General features: G+C 40.8%; 1 protein-coding gene across 3 annotated transcripts in view; it reads left to right on the forward strand.

The window, feature by feature from the left end:
• Positions 1 to 19,740, forward strand: part of LOC140359862 (receptor tyrosine-protein kinase erbB-4-like) — a 338,304-nt gene that overhangs the window by 265,835 nt on the left and 52,729 nt on the right. For all 3 annotated transcript variants that reach the window (XM_072445068.1, XM_072445070.1, XM_072445069.1), the window contains exons 10-14: positions 246 to 319; positions 4,511 to 4,601; positions 5,906 to 6,105; positions 10,507 to 10,639; positions 16,094 to 16,187. In XM_072445068.1, coding sequence (XP_072301169.1) covers positions 246 to 319; positions 4,511 to 4,601; positions 5,906 to 6,105; positions 10,507 to 10,639; positions 16,094 to 16,187 — 592 coding nt within the window. The remainder of the gene's footprint in view (positions 1 to 245; positions 320 to 4,510; positions 4,602 to 5,905; positions 6,106 to 10,506; positions 10,640 to 16,093; positions 16,188 to 19,740) is intronic.

Below are 19,740 nucleotides of genomic sequence, written 5' to 3' on the forward strand. Positions count from 1 at the left end.
ATTGACCTGAAGACCTGAGAATTCTATGTTTCAGTAAATGAAGTGGAGTTATTGCAATGACAAATCAAATTCTTACTTCTTTTAGCAAAACTGGACATTTCATCTGGACAGAAAGAAGAAAAAAAAATCCCTGTATTTTATTGTTGGGGCAAACGTTTATGTAAATCTCGAAATTGAAAAAGAAAGAAAGAAAGTTCTGACCATTTCTCTTGAAGTAGCATGACTTATTCATGTCATATCCACAGGGACGTATATCACAACATTGAAGCTTTGGACCCAGAAAAGCTCAATGTATTTCGCACGGTTCGGGAGATCACAGGTAAGGCAGCTGCACCATTCCTTTCCACACAAACAAACACGTACATAATAAATAACAACAGATTGTAGCTATCTTCATTATAGACAGTCACTTCATTATGTGTGCGTCATGGTGTGTTTTTGGCCCATGTCCACAGCGCCTCTTTCCTTTGAGAACACACAACAAGGACGGGCACATAAGAGTCTTTTCAATGTCTCTTTGCTGGCTGTCCCATGGGGAGTCCCTAAAGTCCCCATGTCCCAGCTCTCTCTTCACGCTTCATGAAGAAAGTTCCTGAACATAATAGATCGCATCATTAATCCCAAAACCAACCTCAAACACACACACTATGCAGGCCACTCATGTCCTTACAAACTGTACTGGAGACAGAGGACCCTTGTCTCTCCAATGTGACCATCCCTCTTGAAATCAGGAAAATTATGGAATTATAACAGAATTAAATGGCTTATATGTGACAGTGTGACTCCTGTTTGGCAGAAAGGGTTTACATATGGGATGCACTGATGTTCGACTCGACTCCAATCGGTTTCAAGAAGAGCTAATTAATCAACTCATCTTAACTAGTCGACTGTAAAAAATAATCATAGTCATAATTTGATAATCGTTATCTGGACCAAACAGACTTTAAAACACATATGGAAAGATCTTTATAACAAAGAATGTTGCATTATGAAATCAAAATGTTAAAATAGAATAAACACTTTCTACTCGACTAGTCAAGCAATTAATTCTATTAACTGCTCAATAATTAACCAAATAATCTCTAACATGTCGACTGCTAAAAAAAAATGCCCTGCTGGGAAAAATGGCCTTTACTAAAAAATGTATTACTCAAACTGCACCTTTAATCAAGGACTGGACACACATTATAATAAAAATGTAAAAATAACATGTGGGCTTAATTTGAAAACTGACCGTTTTGAAAGACTTTGGACAAGATGGGACATTGGGACTTATTTGTTGTGCCATCATTTGTGTTGTATTTAATGGATGCCATGCCTTCATTTTGTTTTATGTATTAAAAATAGGTGGATCGGGGCCATTAACATTGTGGCTAAGAGGCAAGATGCATTATGACAAGGATAAACATGATTTAATCCTTAATTATAAAATGTCCCCTCACGGCTCAATGCTCTCCATTCAAGACTTTGAGCTCAGAAAGAAAAAGTCAAGACTACCAAATTAAGAGGTCATCATATACAATGCTATATATTACAGCATACATACATTCATTATTCTCATTATTTTGGGGCCCCTGGTTTCCATTCTCTTTTTGGCACTTGCGTTTGCCAAAGAGGACACAAACCAGTGTGGAGTGTCAGCTCAGCTTGTCATCTCTCTGAGCCGTCAGCAGAACCTGCCTCTGTGACCTCCAGGTCGCTGCTCACATCGCTCCTGTTTTTAAATGAGATCTGTGTGGGCCGACCTTCTCTTCTTAATACAGCCCCCACTATACACCAATATTCTGATCATTTCTCCCTCTCTTTCCCATCATTCTTAAGGATTAGGTTTCATGTATCAATAAACTAGAAGCTAAAGCATTTTAGCACAACTAGACCACTCTTAACCTTTGCTTAGAGCGCCGGCCTTTCCCTGTGAAGTGTCTCCATGTAATGTGCTGTGTGTCCTTGTGGGCCTCTGATGTATGCCCTTACTTTAAAAGGAGAAAGAAGATGGGCCCTCCATGGGCCCCTCATGACACACATTGCATTTGGAGAATATGGTGTTCTGGCCCCTGACTCTGTATCTCGCACTAAAATAAAATGCATTCATCATTTATTTGTATAAATAAAAAATATATACATTTTAGAACAAACTTCTGCAACACATTTTGTTTTATTCATTTTGTTGAAATGTAAAGAAAAGTTGAAACTACGTGTAAAGGATGTGTAAAACAGCTTATTTCATGGCTTAAATGTGCAATGTTTAATGAACTGAATTCAGCTGCAAAATGACATGGCATGAAACCCGCAGTGTATATTTTCTGTCTAAGCGTTTTTCTTTCGATGTTTCCATGGAGGCGAGGTATTGGTGTCTGGAGAAGTCCTCTTCTTCTTGTTAAGAGAGAACTGGAGAATGTGCGTCTGTCTTTCCAGTCGCTGCAGCTACTGCTAGCTCTGCTCGACTCCGGAACAGACAAGGAATTATATATCATGTTGTGTAAACTCCACAAAGATCTATTTATGTAAATACACCTTAATGTTTTCTTTTAAGCAAAGCTTTTTTTTTCTTGGCCATTTTGCTCTCTCAGCATAAAAGCTTACACATTGTAACTTCATTTGGCATTCTCTCAAAATGCATATTTCCCATTGAGACATAAAGTTCAGCCCTTAAAGTAGCAACCTTACAATGTTATACTTAATAAGATCAAATTGTACCGAAGGATTTGTTAATATCTAATTCTAAGCCTGATTTATTCAAGTTTTAACTATTACTATATTATTATTTTCAGTAAGATCTAGTTTACTACGTAAGACATCCAAATAGATATCCAGATCTATACGTCCCAAATGCAATTTTGGCATTTTTTTCTTTCAAGTTTCAAATAGATATCGCCATATTTAAGATATTTTGAAGACGTCTGTGTCTTCAATCCACTCATACAAATGACCAAAGAGAGAGAACAGTACAATTAGTGTAAAACTACAATGCTTATGGAGAGAAAAGCATCTTGACATCATTGATTTATCCCTGGCTTCTTATGTCGTTAATTGCCATGTATGATCCACTCTCCTTTATCGTTGTGGTGATGTCAGTGCGGCAGCTGTTTGTCTTCTCACTCTTAAGGTCATTTGTGACATTCTGCTCCTCGACTTTCATTATGCGCCTCTTCCTTTATTCATCCTTTCACCTCCAGTCTTCCACCCCACTGTGTGTTTTTCCAAGGACTCAATTTGTTTATCCTATAAGGGTGGCTGGAGGACTGGACCTCCTACATTTACTCTCCTAAATATTTCATAATTCTGAATTCATTATTGAAATTGAGGCATATCCACCTTCACAGACACCCATTTAGTCTTCTAAATCATTTATGGTATTTACAAAGGACATATAAATTAATAAACTAGACTTCATGTTCTATAGAAATGGTTCTCAAATGTAGGAGTATAATAGGATTTTTATGGTAAGAATCTGAGGCAGTTTGACAACATTTTGTTTTCTATTTTTGCCCCATTTTTTAACTAAATTTACCTTTTTCTGGGCTATTTTGTTTATTTTTTCTTATTAAAGGTGGTATGGACGATTTTTTTCAGCAATTTTTTTATCATATTTCCTCGTGGCGTGGATAAATCATTTGTCCTGCCACGTATCAATCATAAAACGCACCTACCGCTCACCTGCAGCCGCGTCAGGCTCGTCCCCACGTTTCCGCGTGTCTAAGCGCATGGATCTATCATAATATAGTTCCCTCAGTGTACGGGGCAAAATGAAGACGGAGAAAGACAGTTCGAGCTGACGCAGAAGTGGACAGAAATCTACGGGAGACGAGAGATGCGATGCGCTCCGTTGCGCTAATAAACAAACGCACGTGTGTGTTGTATCAGTCCGCACGGGGGAGTGGCATGTGCACTTCCACCTGCGTTCTCAAATCACCAAAAAATCGTCCATTGCGCCTTTAAGTAGTCATTTTACTTTGAGTTAATTGAAGATGGTCCACAGAAGATGATACTTGGATGCATTAATCGACTTTCCTTATAGTTTTCTCTCCATTTCTTAGCTACAGTATTTGGATCAAAATGGAAATGTATTAATCAATAAGAATTAGAGATGCAAATATCTATATATGGACTAAACATGCTCGTTGTAAAGAGCATACACCTAAGAAATACAATAAACATTTCTGACAAACATGAAACAGTTGTAATATAGTGTTTTTATCTTTTCTTTCTTATTATTTTCAAACTCTGTGTAAACTAAGGCTAAACTATCAGGTTTGTGGAGTATTTTGTTCTGTCTGTGAAAGGCTTGGCAGTCATTAAATGAGCCCCAGGTGCTGTCCTTTCTCCGCTTTTTGGAATGCACTGGATTTCAAAAGCTGTCTCTTTTCCTCCCCCTTCCCTCTCTTCTCTCTTTCGCTCTCGTCTATGTTATTTTAGTTTGAGTGTGTAACAGCCGAGCAGCCTGACTGACAGCGGACTAGACTGATGATTCATTATGATGCATTGACGTGCCTGTCATGTTTCCATTTAGGCTTTATGAACATCCAGTCCTGGCCCAACAACATGACAGACCTCAGTGTGTTCTCCAACTTGGCCACTATCGGCGGCAGAGAATTGTACAGGTAAAAACAGCAGCACATCACGAAGCGGCTTTGTTCGGCTGAATATGTAACCGACTGCAGGTGAAAGATGCTGCCTTCTGTAAAGGGGGGAACACAGCCAAAACGCAGGGCTCTGGAATGAACTGAATCTTCATTGTATTCATGAATTTAGTCTGGGCTCTTCTGAAATCAAGGGGAAATTATGAGACATGTAGAGGAGCACTTCTGCCACTCAAAGAAGGGTTAGCAGTAGATGGAGATTACCAGTTACAATGGGACTGTTACAATGAGTGATCCTTTTGTGTGGAGATCTGTCTTTGAGTCTTGCCACTGACCTGTTGTGTAATAATAATGTTCAAAATAGAAATCCACAAATACTGACCCTTGTCATTAACAAGCATGAACAAACTGTATATGTATATTAATCTCATGTTTTAATGTCCTTTTCAAATGGGCTACAATTAGGCCTTTGGAGTTGAAAAATAGCTCCACTTTCTGATTTTACTTTAGTTATTTTTTGCTGACAGAGAAGACTTTGAACTTCTTGTCAGTTTTAGTTTCCCGTGGATGAGCTCAGTAACTGCAGAGATATGAACCATTAACCAGGTCAACAAATCCCCTTCTCCAACTCGATTTTAAACTTGGGCATTCTACAATATTGTGATGTCACGTGAACACAACCTATTCACATTGTAGCTGCCCAGCTCAAGATGAAATGTTTCTGACTATAGCTTTAAAGAATGGGACAAATACAGAGTACTACCAATTTATCGCTCAAATAATGCCTAGAGAATATTTTTAGGTTCCATCAGTCCATCAGAAAATTGTTTAACTTTGTGTTTTAGTGTTTAGTGCTGTGGGTTGGTCGTAGTATTACAGTAAAATGATCACAGCGTTACAGTGCTGTATGTCTATGGTAGTGCAGTATGTTCTGGTTAGTTACTGTGAAATGATTTGTTTATACTTTATTTGTACTGTAAAAATCAAATCCAATTATGATCAACAAATCAAATCTGGAAATACACTTTCAGAGTTACTAAATACAGGTAAAGTTGCCAAACATGTCAATACATAAAAAAAATACAATCAATTTGTTTGTTTTTTCCCCATTGCTGGAATACACTCCCCCAAAAACAATATCAAAAGTGAAGAAAAACTTGTTTCTACAAATAACACTTGTTTGAGAACGTATAAAGGTTAAATCCCATTATATGTCCTACTTTCTCACCTTATATTGCAAACACTGACATGTTCTGGTCTTATTATTATCGTAACACTGAGCTCATTTGTCCTCTTGTCCTTTCCTCTCCCCTTCCGCCTGTCAGTGGCATCTCTCTGCTGGTGATGCAGCAGCAGGGCATCTCGTCACTGCAGCTCCAGTCGCTCAAGGAGATCAGCGCTGGAAACGTCCACATCTCAGACAACAGCAAACTCTGCTACTACAACACCCTTAACTGGACCCAGCTGTTCCCGACGCACCACCAGAAAGTCCAGATCCGCAACAACCGCAGCCCCAAAGAATGCTGTGAGTCAAACAAGGGAAATAAATGAATTACTTATAATAAATAACTGCTGAGCAACTCGTTTTATCAAGACACAGGTGTTACTACCATTGCTACCAGGTGTTACAAACCACTTCTTATTGATGATCACTGATGCAAAACTGTTATTACCCTCTTTTCTCTTTGTGAAAACCTGCACAAACTTTACTCCTCTCTTTGTCCGACCGCTTCTTTAAGGTGTCACCTCTCATTTTTCTGTTTTCTCTTTAATATGGGGTGCAGGCATCAAGAATGTGGACTTGGTTAGGTTTAGAATCAGACTCGGAAAAGACTGATCAGCGGATCAGGGCCACTAGGGGGAAATAACAGCCTTGTTCTGCTGGTGTCAAGCTACAGGATGTAACATTAGAAGAACATTATACATTTACCTGCAACATAAAACATACATTTAGCAATCAGGGGATTTTTTTTTTTGCAGCCTGAGTGTTACATGGAGGAGAGAAAAGAGGTGAAGATGTGAAGGGCCAGGGGCTGTGGAGCCAAAAATAACATAAAATCACATCATGCAGCCAAGTGAATGGACAGTGACCTGCCTAAATTGTGTATCTAAAATTCACCCCAAAAAACACCCCTGCTGTAGCTAATGCTTGTTTTGTTCTAGTGAATGTAGCTCATGGATGCAAAAAGGTTGGAGACCCGTGTTCCAAATAAATCCCACTGCTTTGGACAAGTCAATGTAAAGAAAGAGAGAGTTTTAAACCAGTCCAAACAGCCATAGAGAAACATATCATGCATTGTGAAACTAATCTAATCTAACAATAGCCAAATACATCCAGGAGTTTGTCCATGAGTGGTCCATGGTAGGAAAGGTTTCAAAGGTTGTCATCTGGATACTGTGTTTACAGGAAAAAATACTCTCCAATGTTCCTTATTAATAAAAGGTTTGTCCAGATGTATACAGTTTTACCAATAGTTAAATACCACATGAAAAGTGCATCAACTATAACTGTCTTTGTATTTTTATTCAACTAAACATAAAAAAAAACAAATCTGCTAATGCAAGTAAGTGCAGGAGGCAAAACAATTATTTAGCAGTTGTTAATCTGTATCATGTTAAAGCCAGGCCTTGTAACATGAACGTGGAGAGAAGATACTGGAGATCGACCACATCACTTTTCTGTTCACTTGTGCTTGACTCACTGAACTTCTTGGGTCATCATCTGTCAATCTCGCTTACTGCAAAAAGAGAGACGGAAAAATGAAAATAACCTGCCTCTCCTCAGCGTGAGGAATGGAGGAGTCAAGGAGGCAAGTGAAGAGAGAAGAAGTGACATTAGAAGACAATATTGACAACTCAAAACCCATGAAACTACTGACCTTAGATAATCCATTTCTCAAAGCAATGTATTAAGATGATTTCCCCCCTGCTTGACCTAAAGAGGCCCATCCAAGAGACAAAGAATGTGATACAAGCTGGAGCCAATAATTCACACGTTTGATAAGTCATCATATGCCTTGTCATCTCTGCTAGAACCAGCTGCTGTGAATGCACAGACTGTCATGTACATTCACTACCAGAAGAACAGATGTTTTGAGACGACTGGACAAAAAACATCTGAGGCACAAAAAAGTGTGAAATTTCAATAAACATCTTGTTATAATAGCACAGATGGCTGTAATATTAGAATCACAGGATGGCATTACATTATGGGCAAGGCTCTATTTCATACTATATACTCTATAGCATACTGTTTGCGTCTGTGTGTGTGTGTGTGTGTGTGTGTGTGTATGTGTGTGTGTGTGTGTGTGTGTGTGTATGTGTGTGTGTGTGTGTGTGTGTGTGTCTGTGTGTGTGTGTGTGTGTGTGTGTCCATGTCTCTGTGTTAACCCTGCGACAAGTAGACTGTAGAAACATAATTATTGAATGATGTGGTCAGTAATTAGTAGTAGTAATAATGTTTTTATTATTTTATATTATTATAAAAATATAGATCCTTTGCAATATACAGGATGTATACAGTTCTTCCTGATATTTAAAGTAGCATGCCTAGCTAAGTAATAGCAATAACTCCATATTTATCATAAGTGATAGAAATTCAAACTAAATACTCTAAAATAACCTCTTATTAGCTGAGCTGCTCTGAATGTAAAAGTAGTGCACAGAACGCGGTCTTAGTTAAAGGTCACATGCTGGAGCTGTTATGAACTCAGAGGAAGGAGACGGAGCAGGGCCTGGAGACCACTGTCCACGGGTCGCCTCAGTCCTGCTGTGAGCTGGATACACTTTAAGTGTGTGTGGATACACAAACTGACTCAACAAAAACAAAAACATTTGTACTAAATGAAATAGTGATTCTGTAATCATATTATTTATTATGTTCAGCTTTATTCATGGGCAGTGGTGGAAAGTAACGAAGTACAAAGCAAAAGTAAAATGTTTAGGCATCTGTACTTTACTTTTACATCAGAAAGGTTTTACCTCCTTATATTGTATCTTTTCTGTTGGGTTTGAGACCACCTGAAACAGCCATAGTGACATCTTGCAAGATTTTGAGTTAAAATTATATACAGTAAATAAAAATAACAAAATAATTCCTTTGACCACAAATAAGCACATTTCTTCACACCACTAAACCAACTCAAAACCAAATACTCTATATTTTGATTGGTGACAAAAGTGTTTAAAATGTGCCTACAAACATGAATGTTTAGTTAAAGGTTGAATGGATGATTTTTTGGGCCCAAATCTAAGTCTTATTTCCTCGTTGCATGGACGGCCGATTAGTCCTGCCACGTATCAATCATAAAACGCACCTATCGCTCACCTGCAGCCTCGTCAGGCTCGTCCCACGTTTCCGCGTGCCTAAGCGCATTGATCTATCATAATATAGTTCCCTCAGTGTACGGGACAAAATGAAGACGGAGAAAGACAGTTCGAGCTGACGCAGAAGTGGACAGAAATCTGCTGGAGACGAGAGATGCGATGCGATCCGTCGCGCTAATAAACAAACGCACGTGTGTGTTGTATCAGTCCACACGGGGGAGTGGCATGTGCACGGGGAAGTGGCATGTGCACGGGGGAGGGGCATGTGCACGGGGGAGTGGCATGCGCACGGGGGAGTGGCATGTGCACGGGGGAGTGGCATGTGCACGGGGGAGTGGCATGTGCACGGGGGAGTGGCATGCGCACCTTTTCAAATCACCGAAAAATCGTCCATTGCGCCTTTAACCCCCCTTTGTCCCTTCACTTTTTTATTGTATTATATTATATTTATTTGTGTAATCAAGATATGTACAGTCTCTCCTTTTGGGCCGTGCTTGTAAATAGAAAATAGATTCAGGATTTCACTGATCTTTCCTGAATAACAGCATAAAGGATCTTCATATAAAATACATTTTGATTCTGATTAATATCACTTTAAAAAGCTGTCCAATGGTAGATATTTTACACTGCCTCAGTCATTACACTACAATTTTAACCTTTTAAACCCTGACATAGATGCTTTTGTCTCTTACAGCTTTCATCCTTTACAGATCACAGCTCCATGATTCTGCCTCCTTCTGTCAAAATATTTTAGCATTCACAACATGCGTCTGCCTGTGACTTTGAGATACACCCCCTGGCTCACATCTGGCCACTGCTTAAAATATAGCAGCGCAGCGTCTTCTCCTCGCATTTTAAAAAGAGAAAGGAGCAGAGGTAACAGATGAGAATAGATATAGAAAAGACTGTTTAAAAGCATTTCAACAAGGGAGGACTCAAATATGCTGCCGATTTGGTAGTAGAAGTTGTCTTTGGTGTCACTTAAAGCAAATTATGAAATGACATATTGATCTTAATTAATGAAATGTGGAAAACAGGACTATAATATAAGGATTGTAGCTTTTTTTCAAAAACATGGCTGTAGTAATGCTGGTTATCCATGGATAAGGTTGAACAACATGGTATTATTATTATTATTATCAAGCCCAAACCGAAGGACGAGAATTGTCCCGATGAAGGACTTATTAAAATTGTATCCCGGGGCCGGCAAATGGCAAAAATTGCATAGTAAACAAGGACAAATATGCCCGTGAGAGGTATTGAAGATTAGAACTAATTTTGAGTGAAGCCCTTGGGGAAAAATATTGAAAGACGGCTCAGTAGCATCACAACGATCCCTAATGGGAAAAAAATAATACAAAATGAATGAATGGATGTTTAGGATCTGCTCATACCTGATGTATGTTTTACAATACAAACTAATTAGTACAAATACTTGAATGAAAATATGAATTGATGATCAGTTATGGGACTAAAATGTTTAGATTGGACTCACTTGGACTAATCATTAATTCAGATACATTCATTTTGTCTTTTCTGTAGGTGTAATAGTGATTAACATTCCGGAATATCCTAATTATGATCTTTGTGTTTTGTGCAGCTCGGGCTCGTTTGGTGTGTGACCTTCTGTGCTCAGATGCCGGGTGCTGGGGCCCAGGTCCGGACCAGTGCCTGACCTGTCGCTTCTTCAGCCGGGGCAGGACCTGTGTGGACTCCTGTCACCTCCATGAAGGGTTAGTCCATGTGCCCACACGCTATAAGGGAGATCATATTTGGAGGATGGATTAACTTCCTGCTATTTCCTATTAATTCTACAAGATGCACACCAGTGCTTAAAATTGAATTGTTTTTGAAAATTTGAATATAAACAAATTTTAAGACTATTTTCATCTTTTCCAAACCATAACTGACTTTATAGTGGACTTAAGTATTTGCTGCTTAACCTGAACCTCCTCCAAATGTTAAGGGCTTTGTTTTTGTTCTTTCTCGCTCTGATGACAGCTGTTCACAACTTCCCACTGTTTCTTCATGTTTCTTCAAGTTTTCTGGTGAAGGGTTCCCAAGCTCTTGTCTCCATAAGGATGTTATTGCCTTGGCTAGAATGTTCCACAGTGTCTGTATGGCATCATTCTTAAACACAACTGTCATTGAACAATAGCAAGATAGATGCATTTAATGCCGTACTGTGCAACTTTTCTGGCAAAGCAAAACCTATTCTATGGATAACTGCACTTTTTGTTTATTTATTGATTTATTCATTCATTCATTTATTTATGTGTAGTTCATTAGCAATTTCATGTTAGGACGGTCGGCCACAAAATAAGCAAAGAAACAAAGTTAAAAGCCACACAGACATTAGCTTATTAAGAAACAATAGTAAAAAGCAGATGCATAAGCAATTGGCAAGCACATTTCACAGGACAGCACGGACAGGAACTATAAACTATATAACACTATATATATAAACTATAAGTATAAAAAATGCAAGCACGTTTTAAACATGAGTAAAAACTACACAATAAGACTCCAGGTCTGACTCTCCAGGAGCCAAAGTGTTCCTGACCTAGAGAAGGTCTTGCGATGATCCTAAGATCCTTGTGATGAACGAGCTTGTATGATTTAGTCCATATTATGGAACCTTTCACAAATGTAGCTTTTATTGCTGTATACTTACTCTACAAGAATAACTCTTCCCTTCCTTACAAGGGGGGTAGTTAAAGCAGTGTATGAGTTGGGTGTGGTGGGGTAGGGCTTTTCTTTTGATTGACAACTATTAGTGTTATAGATGTTCTCCACATGGAGACAATACAGGTTTTATGGATGAGCTACTCGTGTAAATATTTAGTGTATTTGAGCCAGGGACAGTGTACAATATACATGAACCTTTTCAGGAGAAACCTGCATTGTACCAGGCTGTAGGGCAAGAGTACATTTCCCTCTGTAGTCCCTGGGCATGTAAACTCAAGACAAAAAGGCCCCTGCGCCACCCGAGAATCCATCCCAGGACCTTCCCAGGCAAATGCTAACTGTTGTGCTACCGTGTCGGCCTTTTTTTTTTTTTGCTCATTCATACATTTTCTTTCTGACTCTTCTGTTTTCTATCCGCTTTGTAATAACCATCATTTGATCTTTTGGTTGCTCCTTTTAATAATTTGGGATCAAAAGCGAAAACGTTGTATGCTGTCGGTACCTTGTCTGTTCCAACCAACCACATACTGTGACTACTTTGGGTGATGTGGGTGCAGTATTTTGCTCAGGGAAAGACAGTGTGCCCCTTACAATATGTAGCAAAGACATGTAAGGCTTGCTGCATACGGCTCACTGACACTCACTAATCTTATTCTGTACCATGTTTCATAATAAACACAACAAAGCCCAGAGCCAGAGACAACAGATGTATTTAACGCCATAAAGCAAATGTCTTTCTTTCTATCCTATTTTGCAGTAATGTGAAATCTCCTCCAAAACACGGCCATTTCCTGCTGAAGCCATGAGTTTTGGCACAGGGCTAATGCGTTTAGTGGCGTCTCACTGTGCAGTTTCTGTCATAATTACCAGCCTGCCGTTCTGCTGCTGTTTATCATTCAGCCAGGGTTCCTTTATTAATTGTATGGAGCATAGGGGACTCTGGCGGGTCATTCACGCTCTCTGCCTTCAGCCAGATAGACGCACTGCACCACTTTGCAGCACAAAGCTTCAGAACAATTTCGTTTTAGGTTTATTACTGTTAAAGTAATATGACAAAAGGAAGACAACAGCACTCTATCATTAACCTATAAAGAATAACAAAGATAAAACCCATAGTACAGTATATGTTTGAGTTGGAACCAAACATAATGAGAGAGTTGTTTCAGAAAGGGCATCTGTAAAACTTCTACCACGTGTTTTTGCATGCCAGGATGATGATTTGCCCCGGCAAAGGCAGGAAGGAAAAGCCAAAAGGAACGACGAGGAAAGTGTATAAATATCAGGTGTGAGATGGGCTGAGGCAAAATTGTGATGGAATGATTGTGTCTCATCTTCAGATCACATAGCTTTAACCTGCATTTTTGCAACATGTGTTCACAGGCCATGACCTCTGGGAGTGTTCCTGATCCAAGCAGTCATTTCAAGTTCAGAATATTGACTGTTTTCAATGCAGTGCTGCTGTTTGTGGGCCTGAGGATTACAGGCCTCTAATACATCTACTACTGAACTATTTAAAGAGACTCTCTAGTATTGACAAGCATCTTCTCAACTTTTTGTGAAACTGTCTCTACATAAACTATTATTTTACTATCTCAAGGTATCAGATATTCTGTTAAAGTTGTACAGGGAATAAAGTGTGGCTTTATGAGAGGCGTGTCACAACATTTCTAAAGTTGAGGTTGTGTGTGATTAACCACAATTCTAGATGTCAAAGAATAAGTGTGGAGTTGATGGACAAGCAGCAGAGCGGAGGATGTGGGGCAGGAGGGCTAGGCGTGTCACTGCGTGTCACAGTCAATTCTTGCGCACGGGGCCACGCCCTGCCCACCTGTCCTCCTGTTCACCAACACCAGCACCACCCTGTCCTCCTGTTCACCAACACCAGCACCACCCTGTCCTCCTGTTCACCACCAGCACCTCCCTGTCCTCCTGTTCACCAACACCAGCACCACCCTGTCCTCCTGTTCACCAACACCAGCACCACCCTGTCCTCCTGTTCACCAACACCAGCACCACCCTGTCCTCCTGTTCACCACCAGCACCTCCCTGTCCTCCTGTTCACCAACACCAGCACCTCCCTGTCCTCCTGTTCACCAACACCAGCACCACCCTGTCCTCCTGTTCACCAACACCAGCACCTCCCTGTCCTCCTGTTCACCAACACCAGCACCACCCTGTCCTCCTGTTCACCAACACCAGCACCACCCTGTCCTCCTGTTCACCAACACCAGCACCTCCCTGTCCTCCTGTTCACCAACACCAGCACCTCCCTGTCCTCCTGTTCACCAACACCAGCACCACCCTGTCCTCCTGTTCACCAACACCAGCACCACCCTGTCCTCCTGTTCACCAACACCAGCACCACCCTGTCCTCCTGTTCACCACCAGCACCTCCCTGTCCTCCTGTTCACCAACACCAGCACCACCCTGTCCTCCTGTTCACCAACACCAGCACCACCCTGTCCTCCTGTTCACCAACACCAGCACCACCCTGTCCTCCTGTTCACCACCAGCACCTCCCTGTCCTCCTGTTCACCAACACCAGCACCTCCCTGTCCTCCTGTTCACCAACACCAGCACCTCCCTGTCCTCCTGTTCACCAACACCAGCACCACCCTGTCCTCCTGTTCACCAACACCAGCACCACCCTGTCCTCCTGTTCACCAACACCAGCACCACCCTGTCCTCCTGTTCACCACCAGCACCTCCCTGTCCTCCTGTTCACCAACACCAGCACCTCCCTGTCCTCCTGTTCACCAACACCAGCACCACCCTGTCCTCCTGTTCACCAACACCAGCACCACCCTGTCCTCCTGTTCACCAACACCAGCACCACCCTGTCCTCCTGTTCACCACCAGCACCTCCCTGTCCTCCTGTTCACCAACACCAGCACCACCCTGTCCTCCTGTTCACCAACACCAGCACCACCCTGTCCTCCTGTTCACCAACACCAGCACCACCCTGTCCTCCTGTTCACCACCAGCACCTCCCTGTCCTCCTGTTCACCAACACCAGCACCACCCTGTCCTCCTGTTCACCAACACCAGCACCACCCTGTCCTCCTGTTCACTAACACCACCCTGTCCTCCTGTTCACTATCACAACCTGTCCTCCTGTTCACTAACACCACCCTGCCCTCCTGTTCACTAACACCACCTGTCCTCCTGTTCACTAACACCAGCGCCCCCTACTTGTCACATCGGATGTGTTTTTTATATCACTTACTGTCACAGTTCCACCTGTATAATATTGTTCAGACCTAGATTTGTTTGTAAGTGATTTTGTTTAAAAGACATGCCACGTGTTCAGTTCTTTCTGCTTCTTCCACTCTCCTCTTCTTGGATTGAGCAACAGTGATATCATGAAGCTATTATTATTTCCAACAGCACTCATGTGGACATGGCCAAGGTTTTATGAAGGCCAGATGAAGAATAATTAATTACTCATTTGGTTGTGATCCCACAGGCCACGCTGCGTTTTTCTGTTGCTGAGATTAACCAGTATGTTTTCCCTCGCTGACCAGAGGAGAAGTCCCCCAAAAGTCATTATCCTTGTCCAGCGGTGACAAAGACAGCGTGCCAAGCCAGTCGCATTGTGGTCAGATTTAATGAGTGTTCCTGGCAACTCTGGTGCTATTATAAAGGGATTGGAGAAATTGAATAACAAGGCACTTAATTAAATTGATTTTCAAACGAGTGTGGCCCTCGCAGGTATGCCACCTAAACTGCAAAGTGCTGCATCACCATCCTGAGTGATGGTATCAGTTAGCTAATTAACTTTAATTCTCATGTGACCATTTTGGCGACGCTTCTCCCATGGAAAGTTGTCACCTTTGCTGCCCACGCTAGGATCATTGTTTCATTAGTGGAAACAGTTCAATTCTTAAAATGTTATGTATATTTTATTGTTTTCCAATGTTTTTCTGTGGTTTTCACTCTGACCACTCTTCCCCAGCGCATGTGTTGGTGAAACGGTGTATTATTATGCTTTAAATTGTTTGACGGTGCAGGTTCTCTGACCCTGCAACTTTCCTGCTTCTTACTTCAGTTTGCCTTGACTTTCATTTCTTTTCATGCTTTAAATAAGATGGAGGTTTTTGCCACATTTTATTTATTTAATGTGTTCAGTGGCTTGGGCAACAATGAATTGAAGAGAGATAGAGAGATGGGCAATGGCTGTGGTGCTATCCTGAAAATAGTATTTTTCTACGCATCTGCTTTTTCAATACAAAGAAGTCATTTTAAATTGACACAGTATTGCCCAGCCCAGACCACAACATCTCTCTGTCTTTCTTTTAGGTTAATCTGTTAATCTTCACTTCTTTCATGGTATTTCAATTATGAGGCTTCTGAAATCTTGTCTTGACTTTCTCTCAAATTGGTTGCAGGCTTTATATAACATGGAGTTATTGTTTCAAGTGGCTTTACCGCTCTCTGCTGAATCCTCTGTATTTACTAGATCTGTTTAATGATTCTTATCTTTTGTTGCTGTTTCCCAGGGAGATGCGGGAATACGCCAATGGCACAGTGTGTGTGGAGTGCGACGCCCAGTGTGAGAGAGCAGACGATGACTCTTTGACCTGCAATGGCCCGGTAAGAGAAGGTTGTGTGTGTTTGTATCATAATAGTCTGTCGGCACAGGAAAAGTGTCCAATATGGTTATGGGTTATCCAAAGAGTGCAAATTAAGGAACAACAATAACACAACATCAAATGCTTGAAACCCATATAATATGTTGATCGTTAAAACATTTTTCAAGTTGCCCTTCTTAGCTTTTCTGGTGGGGGGTCTGCCACCTGCTTGTTTCTATGAAGAGGTTATCACTTTCACTGTAATATCCCACTATGTGGCATTAATAATTCTGGCTTATTCAATCAAGTATTTGTAATGCTGAAAAAATAAATACAAAATTCTTACTGTGAGGGAACTCCATGGAGACCCTGACCTGCCAGCCTGGTGACAACACCTGCTTCAAGATTGTATGGATATTAACAGCTCTAACAGCTCTGAAATATCACCCATATTTGAAAATGTCAACATGACATTTTTTAGTTCCAATTTTAATCAGCTCTTTAAAAAAAAAAAAAAATATATATATATATATATATATATATATATATATATACTCAATATTCAAAATGTGGATATCTTCAAAATAACATTCATATATTATCTACATTTTGATATTGTTCACGTCTAAATACAAATACAAAGTATACTCCTTGTCTGGCTTACTGTTTAACTCTAAACTGCTCACCATAGCCAACAGTGCTGCTGCTTCAGTCTCTGTCCTCAGGCAGTAAAAATACAAATGTTTCCTGTAACTTCACACAATTATCATGCTTATTATGAGTCATTTTAAGTCTTGCTCTCTATATGACCTGATTGCATGAATACTACACATGTCAGTACTGGCAGGACCTAAAGCTCCTGTTTGCTCAACATTAATCAGCCCTGAAGTCTTTGTGGTCGACTATGATAAGGTGCATTATTCAAAGTTGAAACAGCTTTCAGCCCTGATATTGATTATGCGTCACTCTGAACTGGAGGTTAAACTGAATTATGGATGTCTGTGGCTACAATGGTACTTGTTGTTCTGATGGAGGCATGTTGAAAGTGGTTTTGCAGCACTGATTTATACATGAGAAAATATTAATTACTCTCACTGACCCCGTGAAGACATTCAGAATCACAAAATCTCTCTTTCAAAAAGGTACAGTCAGTTTACTTCTTGAGCCAGCTCAAAACAAACCTCATCAGGAAATATGCAATATACTATCACAACTGGCTGTATTTTAAAAAAATAGATCATGACTGAAATAGACTGACATAAGAAAATCCTGTTTACCCTTTTCTAAATGTGCATATCATAAAAGAAACTTCAGCTGCATTATGAAATGAAAGACTGAATTAGTTAATTAGAACCATTAATGAGTCATAGATTTGTTCATTATTCTTATACAGCTCATGTGTTCATATGCCAAAAAAAGAGAGGAAAAGTATCATTATACAAGTATATAAAAGATACACAAGAAAAATGTTGAGCCCGTTTCGTTATAGTAATTATTATGACAGGCCTAGCTGTCATCATTTTATACATATTACTTCTGAGCTCCTGATCATAAGGTAACTTCCCCCTCCCAAAATATATTGTAAGTAGATTTAGTTAATTTGCACCTGAGGTTCTCTGGATTACTGGTTTCCATGGTTTGTATGCACTCAACGGACTGACCTTTTACACTCGTAGCCTATTGTTTAAACACTGCATAGAAATGCATTTGAAAGCCATCTCCTTTGTAATTGTCATTTAGTGCGCCTTCATGTCCCAGGGTAACCTTTGTGGACTTGTTGTAAACGTCATACGAGCATCACAAAAACACAAATGGATTACCACAATCGTGTTCTTGCCCTGGAGCCCTTAGCAATTACATTATAGCTTACACACTGTGATGTGATAGGCCTAAGGCGCTGTTAAGACACCCAGCTCACTAATGTAACAATAGCTGCATGAATAACAAGTATGGAATGCCTGTAAATGTTAATGTAACCCCATACGCTGCTGGTTTGTTATGTGTTTCATTTTCATCTACATATTATGACAAAAACATATCCCGTGGTCATTGCGTATGATTTTGGCATTATTTAAATACTGAAATTGATGCCTTTTTATGCCCATTAGTTGAAAGTTGGAAGTTAAGAAGTACAGATTTTATAGAAGGATGGAATGATACAAATATATCGGCACACTGACATACAAAGATCCAGTATCATGCTGGGATAACCAATTTAAATTTACAGCAGGGGTGCTCCAGACATGGTGCATTCGTCGTCTTTTATAATTTGGTCATTCGCCGACACATTCCGCTGCTTGTTCGCATTGACACAGGATTCCGTCTGGCGATGGGGTAGGATTATTGGAGGAGTTAAGGGGGGGAGACTCTCGTAAAAGCAAAGGGCCAGGCTCAACAGAGCAGCCCGTAGCAGCAATGAGAATATCAATTTGCATAATCATCCTGAGGTGAACGCATCGTCTCATACTATGGCCTAAAAATACAAACATTGATGAACACTCCATGGCGTAAATGTCTATGTATGTGTACTCTTGCCTTATAACATGACGTGACGTCATAAGGCGCTGGTACAGCTGGCAGCCCGGTGTAAACGCTCTCTCTTCTTTCTCACACTTATTGTGCTTTATCTCCTATATTTTGTAAATATAGTTAGTATATTTTTTCTATTTTACTGTACGATAGGGACACGCGCTGGAATAGTTTTTTAATTCAACTGTTTTTGACTTTTTTCGGCTGGATTTGAGTGTTTTTCGTTGTGTTGTTGTGACGTGAGCTAGCTCCGAGCGAGCCCCCCCCCCGCGCCCTCCGGCCGCGCTAAAGTACGGCGTGTCGTCGGTACACGTTTATATACACGTTTATATGAAAGAGGAACTTCACGAACGATCGGGACACGCACTGGAATCGCTTTAAATTAACTTGTTTTGACTTTATTCGGCTGGATTGAGTGTTTTCGTCGTGTCGTTGCGATGTGTTTTGGCTCTGAGTCCCCCGGCTCCGGCCCCGCCCCCCGGCTCCGGCCCCGCCCCCCGGCTCCGGCCCCGCCCCCCGGCTCCGGCCCCGCCCCCCGGCTCCGGCCCCGCCCCCCGGCTCCGGCCCCGCCCGGCGCCGTACCGCGTTTCCACAAAGGAGGAACTCATGAAACTGCGGAGAACAGTCGTCTTACCCGGAGATCGTCACGTTATCCCGGCGCAATACTGACCTAACCTAATACTGATGTGCAATTCTGTCATATGTGCAATTACTGTGAAATTCATATGCAATTACTGTGAAATTCATGTGCAATCTATGTGCTGTCGTGACACATATTCATGTGCAATTACTGTCGGGATCACATGCAATGGTATTTATTTATTTATTTGTCTATGGGAGTTTTTGTTTATAGGAGATCTTCTACTGAAAGTGTTTTTCAGACTTCCTATAAGTGATCTGTTCTTCTGTATCTACATCTGTATCTACCTGCGTTGCAACAATGAAATTTCCCCATGTGGGACAATAAAGGAATATCTTATCTTATCTTAACCAGAAAAAACAAAAGCAGTAGTTGTAGTTTTTGGGAGGTAGCAGCAGATGTGGTA

The sequence above is a fragment of the Eucyclogobius newberryi genome, unplaced genomic scaffold (genome assembly GCF_026437365.1).
Source record: "Eucyclogobius newberryi isolate DKJ021-1_F unplaced genomic scaffold, fEucNew1.0.hap1 SCAF_14, whole genome shotgun sequence".
Classification (NCBI taxonomy): Eukaryota; Metazoa; Chordata; class Actinopteri; order Gobiiformes; family Gobiidae; genus Eucyclogobius; species Eucyclogobius newberryi.